Source organism: Malurus melanocephalus, unplaced genomic scaffold, assembly GCF_030028575.1.
Source record: "Malurus melanocephalus ecotype Western Australia unplaced genomic scaffold, MMel_1.1 scaffold_214, whole genome shotgun sequence".
Taxonomy (NCBI): Eukaryota; Metazoa; Chordata; class Aves; order Passeriformes; family Maluridae; genus Malurus; species Malurus melanocephalus.
The window spans coordinates 1,113,511-1,133,326 of record NW_026623446.1 but is presented as its reverse complement, the minus strand read 5'-3'; the positions used below and the strand labels follow the sequence as shown (position 1 = coordinate 1,133,326).

The following is a 19,816-nucleotide window of genomic DNA, read 5'->3' as shown; positions in this document are numbered from 1 at the left end:
TCAACTTTTCTACTTCAGTCTGTTAATATTTTTCTGAGGAGAAATAACATGTTGGCAGAGGGCTGCCTCAGCAGCCTGATCCCAGAGGACAAATGGGAAAATGAAGTAACAAGAGCTTCCATGAATGAACACATCTTGTACTTCTGAAGTATTTTGGCGTAGCTAAGCCATCTGCTACATGGAGCTGAAAAGTTCTGAAGGCTCCGTCTGCATATGTTGGTTCCAGGCTATGCTTTGTCTTTGCAGGWTTTGGTCTTTTTACTTTGTCTTCATGGTCTCATGTGAGGCTTTTCTCCTGCACAGGTTAAACTCCTTAAAACGAGAACAGATTTTTGTGTGATTTGACTCTACCAAACTTGGTTTTATTCTCTGAACTGTTTGGCGTTATGCATTTTTCTGTCTCTTTCTGGGGTGCTGTGACTGCTTATGCTTAAGTGAAATTTTTCTTGGCACAAGCTGACAGACAAACCTGAGAAATAGTCTGAAAAACTGCTACTTTTGACTTTGTTCCCAGCTAGGAACTGTGCTGATTTTATGAATGAGGAAAAAGACTTCAGAGCATGTTATTCTGGTCTAGRTGGAGTTTCTGCTTAGCCTGGGTAAGGGTTTAGAAACCTCTGGAAGGACTCAGTCATGTGGGAATGTGAATCAATAAACTACCATCTGAGAAAACTTAGACATATTTAATTTCTCACTAATAATCTGTATTCATATGTCTTCAAGTATATAAAAGAATATTAGTGACTGGGGTGTGACTGGAATAATCTGTGATTGAGAGCTAAGAGCTTTGTAGAGCACTGAGACTAGATTTTCCTTTGGTTTTAAGGGAAAGCTGTGGGCTGGCATGGGAGAGGGTTATATTCAATATGTATATACCTTATGCACAAAACAGTTTCTCATAATCAGATGCAGTGAATATATACCATGTTTTATTATGGCTTTTACCAGCAACAACTCAGCCTTGGGGATAATTATTCCCTCCCACAGAAATCTGATGTTCTGGGTCCCGYGCTCAGGTGACACGCTGCTTTTCATGTGCTGTTGCTGTCTTCTGAGGTATTTTAAATAAATATTAAATTAATTAATAATTAAATTAAATTAATTAATTAATTAAATTAAATTTTAAATAAAATTTTGGAAGTTTAAATTACTTCCAAAAAGATCACTCACTGGAGTATCCCTCCATATTTCACATTGTTGAGTGCTTTACAGCAGTGTGTTTTGTATTGGAAGGGTGAGGGAGGTTGGAAAATGGAAGAATGATGCAGTAGAAAGACTTGGAGGTCCAATGCAGGCAGATGCACTTCGTGCACATGGGGAGAAATGGTTCAGGGAGTGAGGCAAACCAGTCYTCCAAACCAAATTTGTATGTGCTGCAGCTGCAGTCTAATTGCATCTGTCTTGTGGCAGCATGAAAGACTTTGGGGTGTTCCAGAGAATGAGTGAAAAGCTTGCTTTTGTAATTTCAAGTGGTTTTCTCTAGTGTTGCAGTTAAACAGTAAATTTTTATGGTATTTTACTATATTGGGGTTTTTTTTTGGAAGTTGACATGATTGAGTGGGTTAATTATAAGGGCAGTGTCAGTTTTCAAATTGCAGACTCCTGAACTGAGTGATGCTTGTGAGRTACTAAAGCAAGGCTTTATTGGAGCATCATCCAGTGCAAGTCTGAATAAATTCCTCAGCAYGTAAAATAAAATGTATGAGAGTCATGTTGTCCTTTACAATTAATTGCTGAAGTGTGTAACACTGCTCTGCTGGAGTGTTTTCCCATCTGTTGCAGAGGACAATATGCACAGAGGAATTCTGTGTCACTGTTGGCCTGAGCAGAATGAAAAGGAACTTTTCTCTTTGAATTCAATTTTTTTTTCCATCTTTTCCTGCAGTATATCTTGCTCTAAGTGCTGCACATGTTTTTATGTAGCAATTTGTCCAGAGAGAAATTAAGTGTGGAAGAGGAAGTTCTCCCTTTTGTTCTCTTTTGGGAATGACAAGGCTATGTTGGGCCACCTGAAATACTGGGCTGAGTGCGGGTCCAGCTGGGCAGGAACAGAGTCACTTGAGTGCTATCAGAGAGGAACAAATGGCACCCTGGTGATATTGGGGTGGCAGACTAAAGCCTCCTTTGCAGAAATTGGGGTGTATAGGAGAGGGTCTCTATGTTCATATCTGTGCTTCGCAACTGCAAACCACTCTGTGGTAAGAAGCATATATATAGCCATTAGAGAAGTCCTGCAGTCTCCTGGTTTTTCATGTTTTGTGTAATGAAATTATTTCATGGGAAATAAAGATGTTTGTAATAGCTCTTCTGCTAATTTWGCAAGTCTCACTTCACAGGTAATTTAGTTTTTCCTTTATGGAATAAACTTTCTTGTTTATTGCYTTCTTGGAGTTTTCCTTTGCTAATACAATTTTATATATGCAAGGGCTGTTAATGTAATTTTCATAATTCAAATTGTTTCATTTACAGAGTCAGAATAGTTTAGGGTGGGAAGGGAGTTGTGGAGATGATCCAGTCTAACATCCCTGCCAAGGTGGGGACACTTAGAGCAGGTTACAAAGGAATGTGTCCAGGTGGATTTTGAATGTCTTCCGAAGAGAAGATTCCATGCCCTCCCTGGRCAGCCTGTTCCAGTGCCCTGCCACCCTCAGCATAAAGTTCTTCCTCATGTTGAAGTGAAACTTGTGTTTTAGTTTATKCCCATTACTCCTTGTCCTGTCCCTGGCTACCACTGAAAAGGTCTGGCACTCYAGGATTTGTCTTGTTGGGAGGCCTGAATTCATCATAGCTTTAGCATTCAGCTTTGGGATTTGGTGCTCAGATGTTACCAGTGAGAAGGGTTTTGTTTATTATGGAACTTCAAAATGCTTTTCAAAGAGGAAAGGTTTGTGTTGGGCTTCTAAATCCATCTTTTCAGGTACATCTTTGTTTCCTATATCTACTTTGTTCTCAGTACTAGTGCTGGGTTTGGTTCTGTCTTAGCCTGAGTGATTTTGTTTGTGCTTAATTTTGTATCTTGTACTTCAGCTTTTCATTGCCTTCCTCATTGCAGCACTTTCATCATTCATTCCAACATGTTGAACAGTGACCACTATATTTCACACATGGATTTTGTGTAATTTAAATGTGGAGCTGCATGTCTCAAACGGGTCTTACTGAAACAATCTGCATCCATACAACACCTGGGATTTTTTACCATAGTTTTTTGACAGATTATTTTGCTGARTGTAGAATAAATATATAAATACATGTCCCCATAATGAGTCATTGTGTTGTAATCAGTCAGTACTTCTACCATCTTACTGTAATTACACCCACCCACCCCCCTATAGGTAATGCCCTTTCTTTGTCTCAGGTTGTACTGGGACATGAGTAGTCCTTAGGCTGGTGTAGGGAGTATTGCAAACAATCAAGCAGTAGCTGCTTGGAGAGTAGAAATGTACTGCCATCTTGATTTACATTTCTGTTTTCAGTCCGTTTCAAAATCATAATTGTGTTTTGCTGAATATAAATAATCTTCAATGGCCCTKGAAAATGCATGCATATCCCCAGACTTCATGAGTTCCAAGTTATATTATTTTGCCTGTCATTTCYAGTTGATAAATTCTGGACTTCCTTTTTTCTCTCAAATAAATAAAAAAGTAAATGAATAAAATTTTTTCTCAACGCATGCTTTGGTTATGGATATTAGTCACAGTTTTGAATGGTGTTTGTGTTCACAGCACAATTTTGGCGTGTGATAATATCATCTCTGAAGTTATTGTATCTTCCTGAGCAGAACATTTAATTGGATTCATTCTATTTTAACCTAACTTGTAATGATTTTCTGCATATATAATTGATAATTAAAAATAATACAAAAATTATATCAAGGAAAACAACAAAAAAAATGAGTTATGGTGTTATTGGTATGAATATTTGCTGTTTAAGAAAAATTCGTGTCAGTCTTCACAACATTTTCTTTGAAAGGAAATGCTGTGTTTCACCTGTAACTGGGTAAGGAAAAGTGGTATAACTTTAAAAGCTGTAAAATATTTAGTACGTGGGGAAACTGTTGCCTGACTAGATGAAGTAACTGCTTGGAGGAATAAACAAACATTTTATTCTAAGACTTTTCAATTAATTGTTTTGACTGTGTTTGCAAGATGCAACAAAAATGTAAAATACAGATCTCCTTTAAGTATTTTTCCACAGTTCCTTGGGTCATGTATTAAAAGCAGGAGGTTTATGTTTAATAATGCATTGAGATTTTTTTTTTTTAGCTCATCATTGGTGTAGTCCCTGAAGCTCTGCAGGCATTTCMAGTCTGCAGTCTTGCCTGTGTTATACATGCTGGATTTTGGAAATTAAARCAGAGCTGTGGCTCAGGTGTGGTGTAACCACTGCTGGAGGGAGCAAAACAGAAAAGCTGGAGCTAAATTGGGATGCAAGGCAGTTTGTCTCTAAGGTAGCAAGAAAGGGCAAAAGAGGAGATTTTTATTTCAGTAGGTTTAAACTGATATCTCTTGCCTTCAGAAGGAAATTGCACCATTTTGCTTCTGGCACATCTAGAAGGCTCTAGAGATCTTGTCTTTAAGTCTTGGAATGAAACAGTTGAGTACTGCTTGGGCTGGAGAGAGACTTGTCTGGTTTAGGCAAGACCACTGTGGGAAAGTACTTCCAGGTGCTGACCTTGGCTTGGCATTTCAGAAAGGCTAGAACATGGAAAAATGAGGGATAAAAGATRCCTGTGGTTATTCTTACCTGTTTTAGAGCAAATTCACATGTTTTAGGCAAGTAATGTGATCATGTGATTGTAGGTTAGACACCTTTCTAAGTCAGGCTGGATGCAACTATTATCAGCTGTTTTCAGAGCATTCTTAGAATTAATAGAAATAATTAAGAACTTGTATTTCAGAAATGTCAGGAAACTTTTGACACTTTTTTTTATGTTGCTTTGTCAGAGAAAAATACTGTTTTGCAGTTGAAAAGCAATTAATAGCTTTGGTCCAAGACTGCATTTGTGCTGAACCTTGTGTCAAATGCAGTATTCATAGTGAAACAAATTGAACAATTTAGCCTGTTATGCGATTGAAATACAAGAGCTACTMCAGCAGTTGTCCTTCCTTAAGGCTTTGGAAGCTCTGGGATTCTTCACCCCATTACATATGAGGAGTTGTGAGTCTCTGTGATTTTTTTATGGTCCCTAGTTAAATGTTCATTTCTGGAGCCTGACTGGGGTGTAGAGTCTGTGCWGTGTAGGATGGTAGAGAAGATACTCAGCTGTGCTGGAAAATAAAGATTCCACTGATAAAGGCCTGCCACAGGTGTTTACATTGAAATTGAATTTATGCTTGTATGAGTTAATATTTTTGTATTACTGAAATGTGCRTTGTTTTTCAARCATCACGTTTTTCTTTATTTTTGTGGTRTCTCCAATGTAGTGTTGTTTYTCAATGCTATTATCAAATATAGCAAAAGAAAACTAGTTTGAATCATATTCTTGCCAAGGTATTGTAAATATTACAGCAAGCATTACTGGTAATGCATTTCCTTCTAGAATCAGTTCTGCAATTAATGCCTTTGTCTCTTTTATCATTTAACATACTATAGAAATACCTGGCAACCAGAGGTTTGCAGAATGCGTTTGGGGACAGCCAATGTTTAGTTATAATGTGAAAGAGATATTGCTGATCAATAACGGGTAATAGGCAATAGAGGGTATGTGTAATAGCTTTTCTGAAAGCTGTTGTTGGGAATGTGGGAAAAGTGTCCATTCATTAAATACACAGTGCAATAATTATGTTGGTTTTCMTAAGTACCTAAACAGGCAGCAGCCAGGGTGCAGAAACTTGATCTTGCCAGAAGAAGCAATATGCAATTTTTATATCTTTGTATGAATCACTAATATGTAATGACTAAGGGGCTTGGGGGTTTTTTCTGTTTTGTTCGGATTTTTTGTTTTGTTGTTCCTCTCAATAAATGGATGTAGAACTGTTCATATTAAGAGAATGTAAGCCCAAAAAGCATTCATGGTTGCATTTAATTTCTGTTTAATTTTTGTGCATTCTGTGTCTTGATTTAGAAGGAGCAGTCTGGGGGTGGAGGGTAGCTTGAGACTGATAGAGCTTATCCAACATGCATGCTGATGAGGAGAAATGGTCAAACTCAAACTGTATGCTGAGCTAGCACAGAAAACAGGAATAGCTGTACAAACCCATTTGTCTCCTGGGAGAGATTTTCTGCGTGACCAGGAGACCAAGGACAGACCTTGAGGATATTGTCTGAAAAGACCTGGGAATGCCTAATTGAGCAAAAAATATTCAATTCAGCAGGGAGTGGGAGCGGGGATGCAGGGGAGCATCATCATCCAGTGAGTTTCCTGTCTTCCAGCAAATACATGCTTTTTGTGTACTCAAATATACTCTCAACTTCTTGCTGGAGTGCTTCAGAAGTTTCAAATATATTTTGAAGTCCTCTTTAGTCCTGCTGTTGGTCTGTCTGCTGCCTTTCTCCTCCCTTTCTTCTTGCTCATGTTCTGGGAATTTTTGAAGTCACTGTTCATGCTGACGTGTGCTTGGAAAAAGGATACTAATCACAGTGTCAGGTCATTAAAAGCAATGAAGTTCCTAAAAGTTCCCTAAAACTTTAGGTAGGTCTCTGCCTACAAGAAGGTGGGGATTTTGAACAGAGAAATAGTGTTAAATACTTGAGATCGAGGGCTGTGTCTGGAGCGTGTTCCATGGGTGAACCTCCACAAATGGGTGTTGTGGGAAGCATGGGACAAACATCCACTGAAACTTGCTGCTACCTGAAAAACAGAGTAGAGACACAGTTTGACTGATGATGGCACTTGGAAAAGCTGCTTGTTTAGATGATTTAGCTGAAATAGTGGAAATAAGATCAAAAGATTTACTTATGCAAACATTCATTTGAAGTTGTTGTCAGAAGGCAGAAGCTGAGAAAAGTTTCTGTGCTGAGGGCTGTAAGAGCAGTTTCTTTCATCACCGGGTTTGAACAGATGCACTTCGGAACAAAGTTTTGATGAAATCTTTTTGTTGCAATGATTGATTGTGCTACTGATATGATGCCAAGGTAGTTAAATCCCAAACATCTGTCAAGGTGTTCAGCTTGAGCTTATTGAAAGTCTCCTACAAGGCAAATGAGGTTATGTATGAGCAGCTTTACACAGATGACGGTGCTTTTATTAAAATACGAGATGGAACACCTCAGACTCACCCTAAGTCAAGTTTGCTGAGCCAAAGAAAAATAAAGATGCACTTTRAACATGAAAAAGCTAAGGAATGTGCTATGCCTGTTAACACCTGAGAAGGACTATGGAGCAACTCTTTCACAGTCAGCAGGCTTGAACTCGCTAGGTCAGGTTTCCCTCTTGTTGGATTTCTGTCTGTGCCCTGATTAAGATGTTTATTTTATGATCTAGAAGTATAAAGCTGTATATGGCAGATTTTTCAAAGTGGGTTGGTTCTGAGCAGCAAAGMAAAATTTGTGCTTTATCAGGTCTGCTAAGCAAGACCAAAATACTGGAACAGTAGACTTGAGGGAAAAAATAGTTTAGGAATGTGGTGCTAAAAGATGACAGAACCAAAAAGAGTCTTTAAAGCAATCCTTTTACTACATAAAGCGGTTGTTTGAGGTTGTTGGATTTTTTTCTTCCTTTGGGTTTTGTTGGGTTTTTTGGTATAAATGCCTGGTTCTGAAAGGAAGGAGGGTTATAGCAATAAAATAACTAGAGAGAAATTAACATGTTAGACATGTCTAAGAAGAGGTCATTGTTTGCCCAAATATTTCGGAATTGTTATAAATATTTAATGTATCCATTACATGTGGTATAACATAACTAGAGTGGGTTAAAAGTCCTCTAATGGGGTTAAGTTTTGCAGACATGTAGTATAACAAGATGGTTTGCATTGCTGGAGGACAAATTGCTGGGTGTCAGTTCCAAATGCCACACGATTCCTCTGTGTAAGGCGGGTGCTGTACATCTGGRATTGAATATGATCAATCAACATGCCCAGGGAGCTAAATTGGCTGTTTTCCTCTTGATAGGTAACAAATCACTAAAAGTGCTGCAGTATCTATTTTTTTTAAGAGATGCTTAGTGTAATGTTTGAGTTTAAATACAAAAATCTAGACAAATCTGAAACAAACTGCATAAAAGCATTTAAAAAAMCCAAAACATTYAAAGAGTGATTTGTRCATTTCAATATGTATCCTGACAAGCTGAWTTTGTTATTTCTAAGTAAATATTTGTTCTTTTAACTTGATGTTCTTGCAGCAGCTGAGAATGAAATCTGATTAGCTTAAGGTCAAACTGAGATATTAGTTGCTGGAGAAGACTTTGGGTAAGTGTTTTGCAAATTCATAGGAGTGGGTTGASCTTGTTTGGCTGCCAGGTGCCCACCGAGCTGTTCTCTTACTCCACAACAGGCCAGTGGACGAAATAGGATGAAACAGCTCATGGGTCAGGATAAAGATGGGGAGATCTCTCACCAGTTGCCATCACGAGCAAATGCAATTTGGGGAAKKTTAATTTCTTGCTAATTAGAAATAKCCTGCCATAGGCTGGATGAGAAGGCAACCTTGAAGGTTACCCACTCCTCACTTGGAAGAAGTGGCTGCTCCGTCACCTCCCTGTAGCAAAACCCCTTTCTTTTCCTGGAGTTCTTTCCTAGAAGCCGAGGCTGTGGTTCAGGCTGCAGAGCACTCCTGTTCTGCAGAGTACATGTCCAAAAGCTTCAGTAATTTGTATTCAGCATATACTCATGTGCTTCCCCCAGAAAATATGGATTTGAGCACATGCTTTTCCAGATTAGTATTATGAACACTCAGAAATAGAAACTACGTACACTGACTTAATCTATCATGAGTGAAAACCGACAGCATGGCAGTCTCAGATGTTTGATACTTTAGTTCAGCATAACCTTATCAGATTTTCCTTTTCGGGAGGTTTCTCTACCCAACGTAGAGAAAATTGGAAAAATTTATCCACTTGATTTTTGTTGTCCAGTGAATCATCATCTCACTGGAATTGTTTGTTTTGTTTGTTTTTTTGCTTAAGGTGCTGCTAGCATTTTACTGTGTTAACAAGCTGTTCACCTGTCTTTCTTGCTTGTGTAATGATATTCTGTAGATAAACACAGAGCAGCTGGCAAATCTTTACCCAGGCTGTAGCTTTTTTCAGAGTGCTTGTTTTTTACATATCCTCATGACCTATTACCAATTGTTGTCTTCATACCTGAATCTTTTTTTCTTTTTATGCATGTGCAGCAGCAGTTTAAGGCTTTATGACATTGTGCAAAGTATGACTGTTGAGGGATTTTTTTTTTCGTTTTTTTTTTTCTTTAACAGATAGCACTGCAGATAGTCGGTAGATTAAAAGTACAAACTAAGTAAAAACCCAAACCACCCCCTTCCACATACAACTATGTGGGAATACCAATACTTGGAATACCAGTTCCTTTTTCATTTAGTATGAAGAAATATTTTTGCTGCTAAAGCTTCTGATAGTTAAATGCCAGAATTTTTGACTCACCTGCCTGGTAGAGAATTRTTGTTTCTTCTAGCTATTTATCAGCATTTGGAAATCAATGAAAAATTCAAAGTGCCTGTCCWAAGGAAGGATGTGAATAAATTTGCTTACATGTGAGGTGAAAAATAAGCAGATGTAACAATGCTGATATCCCTTTTTGAAGAAGTCCCTTCAGTCTTTGGAATTTGTCATCTGCCAGTTAAACCTACTACTGCAAGTGTGAGTGGTGTACAAAGCTTTCAATTGACTAAATGTCTGTTGCTGTAAGTATGTTACTTTTTCACAGTGGTAATAAATAAACTTTGGTCTTTGTGCCCAAATCCGATCACTTTTGAACAAAAGGTTTTTTTTCCCCCTTATAATGTTAAATAATTCTTAGTTTAATTTAACTAGCTTAAAACTAGTTACATGCAGCATTATTTGTAAGTTTTGAAAATACTGAGTTGGCTCATCAGTGCCTTTATTTAAATTGCCAAGGGCCTTGTTCTGCCTTTTGCRCAGAGCTCCTTGCCAGTTGCACAATCAGTTGTTTTCCAATACAGAATCATAATTTTCTGTGCCCTGCAGAGTAGAAGCAAGTTTCTAACTTATAGCTTTCATGAATTCTCATCCTAAAGGGAATGTGCTTTCACTTCGGGATCCCTTTTTAAAATTTCTGTGCTGTGCAGCAGTTGTTCATATGTGGGACTTTCTGATAATGGCAGCACTTATTTTGAGGAATGGGAATTTTGAGGTTGATCCTGTGCTTCTTTTCTCTCCCTGAAAATAAAGTAGGCAACAGATTTAGACTCTGAGCAACTGGGTCCTCCTTAATAGAGACACACCACTGTTAGGACCTGCCTCTGAGGCAGACTAAGTGCAATTCCTGTTAATAAAATCCTTGGGGTGAATTAGAGTGAAAAGAACCTAGTGACCAGTGTATTTATGAGGCAAATTTATTTTAAAACAATTCAATTTCAGTGGAAAGTATGTGGGCATTTTGTTTCTCTTCTATAAAAATATAAAAATATCACAAAATACTCAAGGAAAGAGAAGGAAAGGATAATAGTAGATTGTTTCGAGGAAAGATGAAACCACCTGGGAGTCCAGTGATGAGACTTGATCACTGTTTTGCTGTAGTAGTGGTCATAGACGTGATCCATTGGGAAGTGGGGGTCCATAAAACAAAAAGGTAGTTGGGTTATATATGTTCAAGCTGGCATGGAAATGCCTGGTTCCCTTCTCGGGGAGGGGACTCTCCAAGTCTGATGCAACACTATGGGACAGTTTTCCAATGGAGAATTCCCAAAAAGAGTGAGGGAGTACTTTGGGATTCTCCGTGGTCTCAAGCCCCTTCTGCTGGTCCTGACACTCCTTGAATCCCATTTCTGTGCTTCTGCACTTTATTTTATGTGATCACCAGGAACCTGGACAGTAAAATTTGCTCCAGAAAGGTTCTGCCCCCATATTTGCACAGCTCCCAGTTCTGGGTGCATCCTGTTCTAACTTGCTCACTTCATTGGTGATTAGTGTTTCAGGCATGGCAGTGGATTAACGCCTTGCAGTCCAGGCTTCTAAAACCACCCTTCCCCTTACCACAGYGGGAATGAAGGAAGCTGTGTAGATGCAAGGCAGTTCCACTGATGGCCTTTCTCTGAAACTCTTCACTTCAGCTGTTACCGCTGTAGCAGAATAGAAATGGTTGAGCAGGCAGCTGATGTTTAACCGTCCTGGTTAAGGAAGGGTTGTGTCATTTGGATCCTGCAGCTGTTAAATGTATTACGTATGGACTGTCACCAAACATTGTCCTGTGATTGTGAAGGCATTTCATAGAATGTGTATAAAAGTGTTTGTGTAAARTGCACTTTTTACCAAGTGCTGCTTGGAAAGTTACCCCTGCGGATGAAGGTTTACTTTGTTCCCATGTCAAAAGGCAATCTSGATTTACCATCAGCAAAGGCATATAATTAATGCTTTTCTGTATAGTTTCTTTCCRTAGGGATCAAGTCAGGGTTTCTGAGTGTGTGGGAGAAACATAAATTCTTAGTGCTGGAAGCGTGCCAGTGAACAAAGGGAGATCTGTAGCCTTTCATCTCRGGTCCATGGACTTTATTTTAAGCAGGGTTGGATTTTAGTTGTTGTTCTGAAGACTTTAGATCAGCAGTTCAAAAATGATGGATATTATTTTCCAGAGGATAGCTGGCAGGCTTCAGAAGGCAGGGCTATCACTAGCTGGGATCTTGCTCATTTGCATGGTTCCCTTRATTCTRTCTGTTCTTTGGCTTATTTGGGATCATCATGTTGTCTTTTTGTGGTGATGGTGGTGGTGGCTGCATTCCTGTTGTGATCTCAGTGGAAGAAAAAGCCTGAACAAAATCTGTACTTTTCTACAAAGGATCATGGAAACCTGGGGGAAACATTCCCTTTAATGTTCAAATTATGGGCTGCTGTCACTTCTAAGATGATGCACGTTTTGTGTTACTCAAAAGGAGGTGGTATTGATACTTGAAAGCKGCCGTTAAAAATCATGCAAAAAGTGCTTGCGATTTTCTTTCGAAAAGAGGGCATTTYCATAAGAAACACTCTTGTTTCTGTAAATGTGATTCTCAAGGTGATTCTTAAATTCCAGAATTAYTGTGTGGTTTGAGATTGGTCTGTTGGCACCCTGGCTTCGTGTTGATAGTTTACTTTTTAGTCTGTGTCCCATGCTGGGAAGTCTGTGCTAGAATTTTTCCTCTCTGTTCATTGTCCCTGTTTTTTAGGGGCAGTTTCTGGTTTGGTCCACCAGCTTGTTTACAAGATATGAGAATAGCATGTTTTCTTCTGGTAGCATGCAATAAATACTTTTATAGACCTGTTGTTTGTCTAATAACCTGTAGCTAAACAGGTGTCTTAATTTAAGAAGTTTTCTTTTTAGCGTTGTCTTATAGTCCATTTAAATCTTATTGGAAAAATCAGATCAGAATGCATTATAGAGTAAACTGGACTGACCCAGTCCGGGTCACCGTTCATTGGTAAGGCCTGATGGGTAAAGCCATAATGTAGCCAGTTCAATAGTTACTACAACTTTTTCAGATGCACAGGTTTTTTACTGACTTTGTGGAGGCAGGCAGGCAGGCATCTTCTGATTTTGGTGTCTGACCTGTAGAGTGGAACTTAATAAAACGTAAAAATCATTAAAATAACTATTCAGTGAGTCATCTTTCATGAAATAAAAGAATGATATAATAATATATAACATGGCTAAATGTGTGTTATTTTGTTTGTTTGGGTTTTTTCGTTTTTTTTTTATTTTTTTCTTTAATTAACTGGTGGTTTGCTGATTCCTGTCTTGGTACTGGCTGAAATGATAGATTGTGTGTATCCTATAAATGAGGATAGCAAGTTATGGCCCATACATGAAATGAGGGTTTCAAATCGGTGGACAGTGTTCTCCTGTGATAGTCAGGATAACCTGGGCCATTTGTTGGGCTGAATATGTGGAATATAAAGAGGTGTTGGGCAGAAGGAATGCAAGGGGCACTTGTAGAATGAGTGTCCTGCCTGGAGAGCTCATGCTCAGGAGGGTGTTGGGGTGATAACAGACAGCAGTGTCACCACGTACAAAAAACTTGTGCAACCCAACAAAAAWTCTCCCCAAAAATCCCAAACCCACGCATCTTACAGTGGTGCTATGGTTAATGGGGTTACTGCAGTCCATGGATACAGAAATAGGTAAATAGAACGAATGCAAGTGCTTGGTGCTGTAGTGGAATGAGGCAAAATGAGCAGTGCTGTTAAGTCCAGCAAATCAAAGCAAGAACTTAGATGCATTAATTTCTTGTTAAATGGGATGATTTCCTAAAACAACAGGATAAGTGGTAGGTTCTCCATGAGCTGTTTTCAAATTAAGTGTTTCTATTAATTTGAATATCTGAGGATGGGAATTGCTAATTCTTACTCTGCCAAGGAATAGTAAGGAATTTGGATTRAATTATTTGAACCATATTTTCCATAAACTGAAAGTAAAAATTGGCATTGAACATGACAGTATCTGTAATTTTCAGTTACCACGTGGAGTAAATTGAATTTGTAAAGTTGTAAGTTGTGGTTATTTGCTTTAAGTGGCCCCCTGTGAAGAGATTTATTTTCATGCAATTTCAGCTTGCCAGGGACCACATATGATTGACACAATTAATCAAAGATCACACTACTAATCCACACCAAACATAACACAGCTGAGAGAACTCAATTAAAACTTTTGTTCCTCCAATTGAAAAAATCAGCCACGTGGGAGCTGAGTATCTCAGGCGTGCTTGTTTTGCTTGAGACCAGTCTTAATAAATTGCCTTATTTTGCTTCTGCAATGTGATTTAGATGCTTAAAAATCAGCGGGCATGCTTTGTCACAATTCCRCACACAGACTCCTGCATCTTTGTTTGTTAACTTTGTCTAGAAAAGTTTTAATGGCTGTGGATAAACGCTGAAGGAAAACATAAAAATCAGAAATAATAAAAATAATTGGATAGGGAATGCTTAAAGAAATGCTTTACTAAGCTTGACTATAAACACAGAAATTTAGAACTAAGCAACATAAAATTTAGTAGCTCATTTACATGCTCTCYCTCTTATTATCACTTATTTTGAATTTTGTTTGTTTCCCTGACCATGTATCACAAGCTTTATCCTCCCCAGGCACCTTTATATCAAGCCTATAGTGAAAACATTATTAAAGAGTGTAGATTTTTGACAGCTTACACTTAAGATATTGAAACCAGAATTCSTAGCTGTTAACAATAAAAAAATTCTTTTTATGATGTAAACCTTTATTAATAACATTTCTCAATAGTTTTGAGGAGGCATTCCYTTATTCTTTTGGTCTTTTTATTATAATTGCTGCTTTGTTTTAATTTGGCCAAAAATCCATTGTGATAATTCTGTTCTTTGCCATTCAAAGGCTTGTGACATAGCTTTCTCTCTGTAATTCCTTGTTTAGTCTTATTATTATTTGTTTTGTAAAGTGTTWACATCTGTTTGGCCATGGTAGATTCAGTCCCTTTCCCTTCTGTGGCTTCATTCTTGTGATGCACAGAGAGGATTCTGACCAGATCATTCTGCAAAGGTTTCCATGGTGCTTGATAGATTATTCCATTGCTTGGTAGGCTTGGCAGGTATGGTTTGTTTGTTTTAACTTGGAGAGCAGCTTTGTCTTGTTCTGCCTAGAGCTGAAGTCTACTTTTGTTTAATAAACAGAACTTGTGATTCAGTTGTTTGCTCCTCCAGATAATTATGCCACAAGTAGTGAGAGTGCCAGGGTGGTTTTGGAGATAATGATAGCTGAGTAATTTCTCAGATTTATTATGAGAGGTTTTTTGAGAGGTTGGTAATTTTTTTTTTTCTTCTAAGTAGAAAAAAAATTTTAAGTGTGTGTAGATATATCAAGATCAGTTTTTTTCCATGCTACCACACTGCTTATCTGGCTTGTATGTTAAAAAAATTACAGTAAATACAAGTAACTRAAGTTGTTTTAGTTTTTGATTTCTTTTGCTTGCAAAAATAATGTAATATTGTCCATGTCTCCAATACAGAGAACAGACCCACAGCTCCTTGCTCAGTTCTACTATGCTGATGAGGAACTAAATCAAGTAGCAGCTGAACTGGACAGTTTGGATGGAAGAAAAGACCCACAGAGATGTACACTGCTGGTCAATCAGTTTCGCTCCTGTCAGGTAATCAAAGTGGCACCTTYCTCATTTCACTGAGAATTTTATGTACATTTAATGTATTACATTAATATTTTTTGTATTAATTAGTTTTTATTGTCAGAGCTTTTTTAAATGAACATTTGTTAGATATGTGCCTTTCCTTACTTTAAAGGGTATACTCTTGAAAATGCTATCCATAAATTAAATTTCCTACATCTCAGTTAGGAGTATTGATGCTTTCCCTGAATAAGAAYACACATTATGAACTTCTTTCCTTTATATAAAATAAGCATGAAAAATATTTCAGARTCCAAGCAAAAAATAGCCATGTTATTTGTAGCTGCTCAGCTTTCATATYTCATGAATCTGATAGATTTTCATTAGTAAATGAAGTACATTCAGAGAGCTGGTAGATTTGCTGTTATTTTTGGAAAGAATATTCTCTGTTTCGTGTAAATAGTATTGAAGATGAGAGGAGCTACGGAGGAACCAAGCAAAAATGTGTTTTTATCTGTAAATTATTTCAGAAGTATGATTCTGTCTTTGAGTTCCCATTTCATAGTACAGTTCATCTAAAAAACGGTTCCTGAGAGCACTTGTTGAAATACAGCTGTGCTTTGACCAGGCTTGAAGGGAGAACCAGACACTGCAAAGACCTATTCAGCCAAGTCCAGATCTCTGAGTACCTTCATGCTCTTGTGATTTATGTCCTGTTTTTTTCCTGGGATAGAGTTAGTTTTCTTCCCAGTAGCTGGTGCAGTGCTGTGTTTTGGATTTAGGGTGAGAATCACATTGATAACACACCACAGTTTCAGCTGTTGCTATGCAGTGCTCAAGGTCTCCTCAGCTTCTCATGCTGCCTCGCAGGGTGAAGGCTGGGGAGCACAAGAAGTTGGGAGGAGACACAGCCAGGACAGCTGACCCAAAGTGGCCAGAGGAATGTCCTGTAATCTGTGGCATCATCCTCAGTGTGTAAAATAGGGGGGAAGCTGGCTGGGGGCTGCTGTACAGGAATTAGCTGGGCATTGGCCAGCACATGGTGAGCAGTTGCATTGTGTATCACTTGCTTGGTATGCTGTTGTTATAATTCCTGTCTTTATTATTGTTGTTCCTTTCTATCCTATTAAGCCATCTTTATCTCAACCCAGGAATTCTACCTTTTTCCCTCCCTATTCCCTCTCCCTTCCTGCTGGGGCAGGGGGGAGTGATCAGTGGGTTATGTTTAGCTGTCTGCCAGGTTAARCCATGACAATTTATTRAGAAAATTAATTCACAAATTGAAAAACTACAGAGAAAAGAAGATTTTCCATATCATGCTCTRTATAATTTTTCTCCAAGTTTTTCAGTAAGAAAATTCAGATTTTTTGGAGGTAGAAACTGCTTTTGTTGTGCACTTTGTATTTGCATTAATGCTTTGATTTTTCCTCTCCCAGTCACATCCAAGAAAAACACTTGGAACCAAAGTAGGTTCAAGTCCAGAATATACTATGCTCAGGTGGTAGAAGGATTYCTCTATGCAAAGTAAACGTTTGCTGTCACCTCAGGAAAATTTTAGTGGAAACTCCATAGTRATAAATACACATTTATATCTCCACCAGGAAAAATATGGTGCAGTTAAATGTAAAGAATGTATTTTGGTCCACCCTTGCTAAAATTACTTCCTGTTACTCCTTATAAAACATACTAAACTTCATTATTTGGAAAAAGTTCATCAGTAATCATGTTAAGATGACTTTCAAGAGAASTGCCCTGATCATTGTAGGAAATGTTCACATTAAGTTAGCTGAGTCTGTTGAAAAGAAAAACAGTCATGTGCTCTGTGTTTGCTTGCAAGAAAAGTAAATTTTAAAAGTGCAGCCTTTTGAAGAGCGTTTACAGAGAGTTGACAGTGAATGTATTGTTATGTCAGAAACAATTTTAATACTTCTGTCTACTTTGAATATCTTGACAATTTCCTACTACATTGTTCCAAGAGAAAAATGTGGAGTTTGAAGGTTTACCAAACTGGAAGCTATAAGTTTATTACAGTGAAAATGCAGTGACTTGGAGGGAAAAAATACAGGTGAGGGTTATCTTCAAAGGAAGACTTCAGTCTTCTGTGTAGCAGATCAGCTGTTCATAAACCATATTTCACAAATATTTATCTGAYTTGTACAAAACCTCCAGTAGTGGATATTCCACAAACTTTATAGTCAAATTCTTTCCAGACTGGCAGGAAATGTTTTCTGATAAGGGTGGATTAACAGTATCATTGTGMAAGATGAATCTCCCCCGTTGTTTTATCCTTGGCAATGACAATTTATTCCCTGTTTCCCTGCAGACACACAGGCTTTCTGATGTGTTTCCTCTAGTATAGGCGGACCTGAGGAGCTGTTCTATTAAAAAAGAAGCTTCTCTGGATGTTTCACCTGTAGGAATGCAAGAAATGCAGTCTCTGCTCCTTGGTCAGTTTGCTTGGCTTGTTGTATAGTGATTCACTACCTTGTGACTCTTAATATCTTCTCATATCTGGTAATTTCATTTGTCAAACAGATTGCTGTTACTAAAACAATCTGTTACTAGAGCTRAAAGAAAAGATGGAGGGTTTTTTAATGTAACTATTTTTGTAATCTGTAATTTTCAAAGTTTTGTAGAATAGGTCAGATCATCATCAAATGTCATGTCAAAAATGACTTTGYTAATTAGGTCTTACATTATTTTGTAGTACTTTGTGTAAATGCAGTGGTTTTGGGTTTCTTTTTCTATTARGAATTTGTCCTGTAATTGGCAAACAAGTGTAGGAAAAGTATTTTARTAAGGATTCAAAATGTAGGTACTTGCTGACCAAATATTGCATGGTAGGAGGAAAAATTGGTTTTAGCYGAAGGTATAGTGTGGTTTGAGAATGATGGAGAACCAACAGCCAGCCCTGGGCTCAGAATGTTGTGGTGGAAGCTTGTGTATGTAAAAGTAGGGTAGCAGCTGCGTTGTGCAGTACCTCTGATACCTGCAAAAACAGTCATGCAATTCTGAGCCCYTTTATTTAGAAATGTGCACTTACTGGCTCTTCAGTCGATGCTTTGGAAAAGTATTTTGTGACCACAGGATATAGTTAACCAGACTCCCAGTCTTTGCGTGATTTTTTTAATTCCTGGTTTGTTCTTGTTTTCCATGGAAACCTTATTTTTAAGGCTTCCAGATGATTCCTAATTTTTCTCTCCGTGGAATTTACAAAGGCATAGCATTTTTATGAGATTTTAGTGTTTTCTAGGGGCAAAACTTCTAACATTCCAYGTTTTTCTGTCTTGGCATCTGTTTTTAAGTTAATTCATTGTTCTTGGTTTGCTTATTTTCAGATCATTTACTRATAGTGTCTGCTTGATTAGCAGATTATATTTTGGAATTTTATTTTTATCAACTAGAGCAAGAAGATGCCTTTGAATTCGTGTTGGTTTGGGTTTTTTTAATACTAACAAATCTTCCRAACTGTGATTCTGCTCAGAGAGAGGTTGGGTATTGTGTTGCATCTCAACAATATCTGAAGAGCCAAGTTTTATATCTTTGTGTCTACTTTGACCTCATGATAGTTTTGTAAAAGATCTCCAAGTTATTTGAGTGTGTGAATGGATTGAGACAAGCCTGAAGGTCTCTGCCTAAAGAATGCAGTGCTTTACAGTGGACATRCTTAATGTTTTCTATCTTAACAAAAYKGGYAGTATTAGTCAAGGGAAGTCAGTGCTTTACAGTGGACATRCTTAATGTTTTCTATTTTAACAAAACTGGCAGTATTAGTCAAGGCAAATTGAAAATGTGGTGCATTATGGTATTCCTGTGGGTGTGCAGAAACTGCAGGCTTCAAGACTGTTGACGCTTCCTTAGTAAAGAACTGTGACTCTGAATGTTGTCTTCTACTGTTTTGTCATAATACTATCTGCTAAGAATCACACTTGTTACAGTAAATTAACTTTTCAGAATTTCTGAACATCTTGCAGCTTTTTTAAATGCTGTGGGTTGACTGTAYAGCAGGATGCTGAGTAGCATATCCATGAATAAGAATGGTAAGATGAGTAAGATAATGGCTTTCAAAGCTTAACTTTTCATTTTCACAATAATGTGATGTAACACTGTTTTCCAGTGATGGTAGCCTATTATAACAATGCCATCCCTCATTTTGCCTTGATGTTTGCACGTCAGTAAAATATTGTAAGAACGAATCTATCAATACAGTGCCTTGCATTTATTGTGTAATTAATACCTATTCAGCAGAATAAAACATTTTTCTACTGGTTCCTGTTAAGATTAACAATACCTAAAGTGTGCTGAGATGCATGATGAAAAGCTGTGTAAGCTTTTCTTAAATGAACAAAAAGATAGGTAGAATGTCATACTTTGGTTCATTGAACTTGATTGATGCCTAAAGAAGCAAAGTACTTTTGTTTTACTTCTAAGAAAAGAATCTGTGCATTAGTGAATCTTGAGTAATATGCAGAGCTGTTTTTTTCCCTGCAACACAAATCATTACTGTAATTCTGTATTAGTGGTATTAAGAAGGTGTCCTTTCCTATGCAACTCGCAACATCACACAATATTGAATTTTACAAGAAGTGGTGATAAATCATGTACACTTCAATTACTGACTCAT

The 19,816-nt window shown here is 37.7% G+C and overlaps 1 protein-coding gene across 5 annotated transcripts in view; it reads left to right on the top strand.

The window, feature by feature from the left end:
- Positions 1-19,816, top strand: part of ZFYVE28 (zinc finger FYVE-type containing 28) — a 148,550-nt gene that overhangs the window by 51,049 nt on the left and 77,685 nt on the right. For all 5 annotated transcript variants that reach the window (XM_057374047.1, XM_057374046.1, XM_057374045.1 and 2 more), the window contains exon 2: positions 15,079-15,219. In XM_057374047.1, coding sequence (XP_057230030.1) covers positions 15,079-15,219 — 141 coding nt within the window. The remainder of the gene's footprint in view (positions 1-15,078; positions 15,220-19,816) is intronic.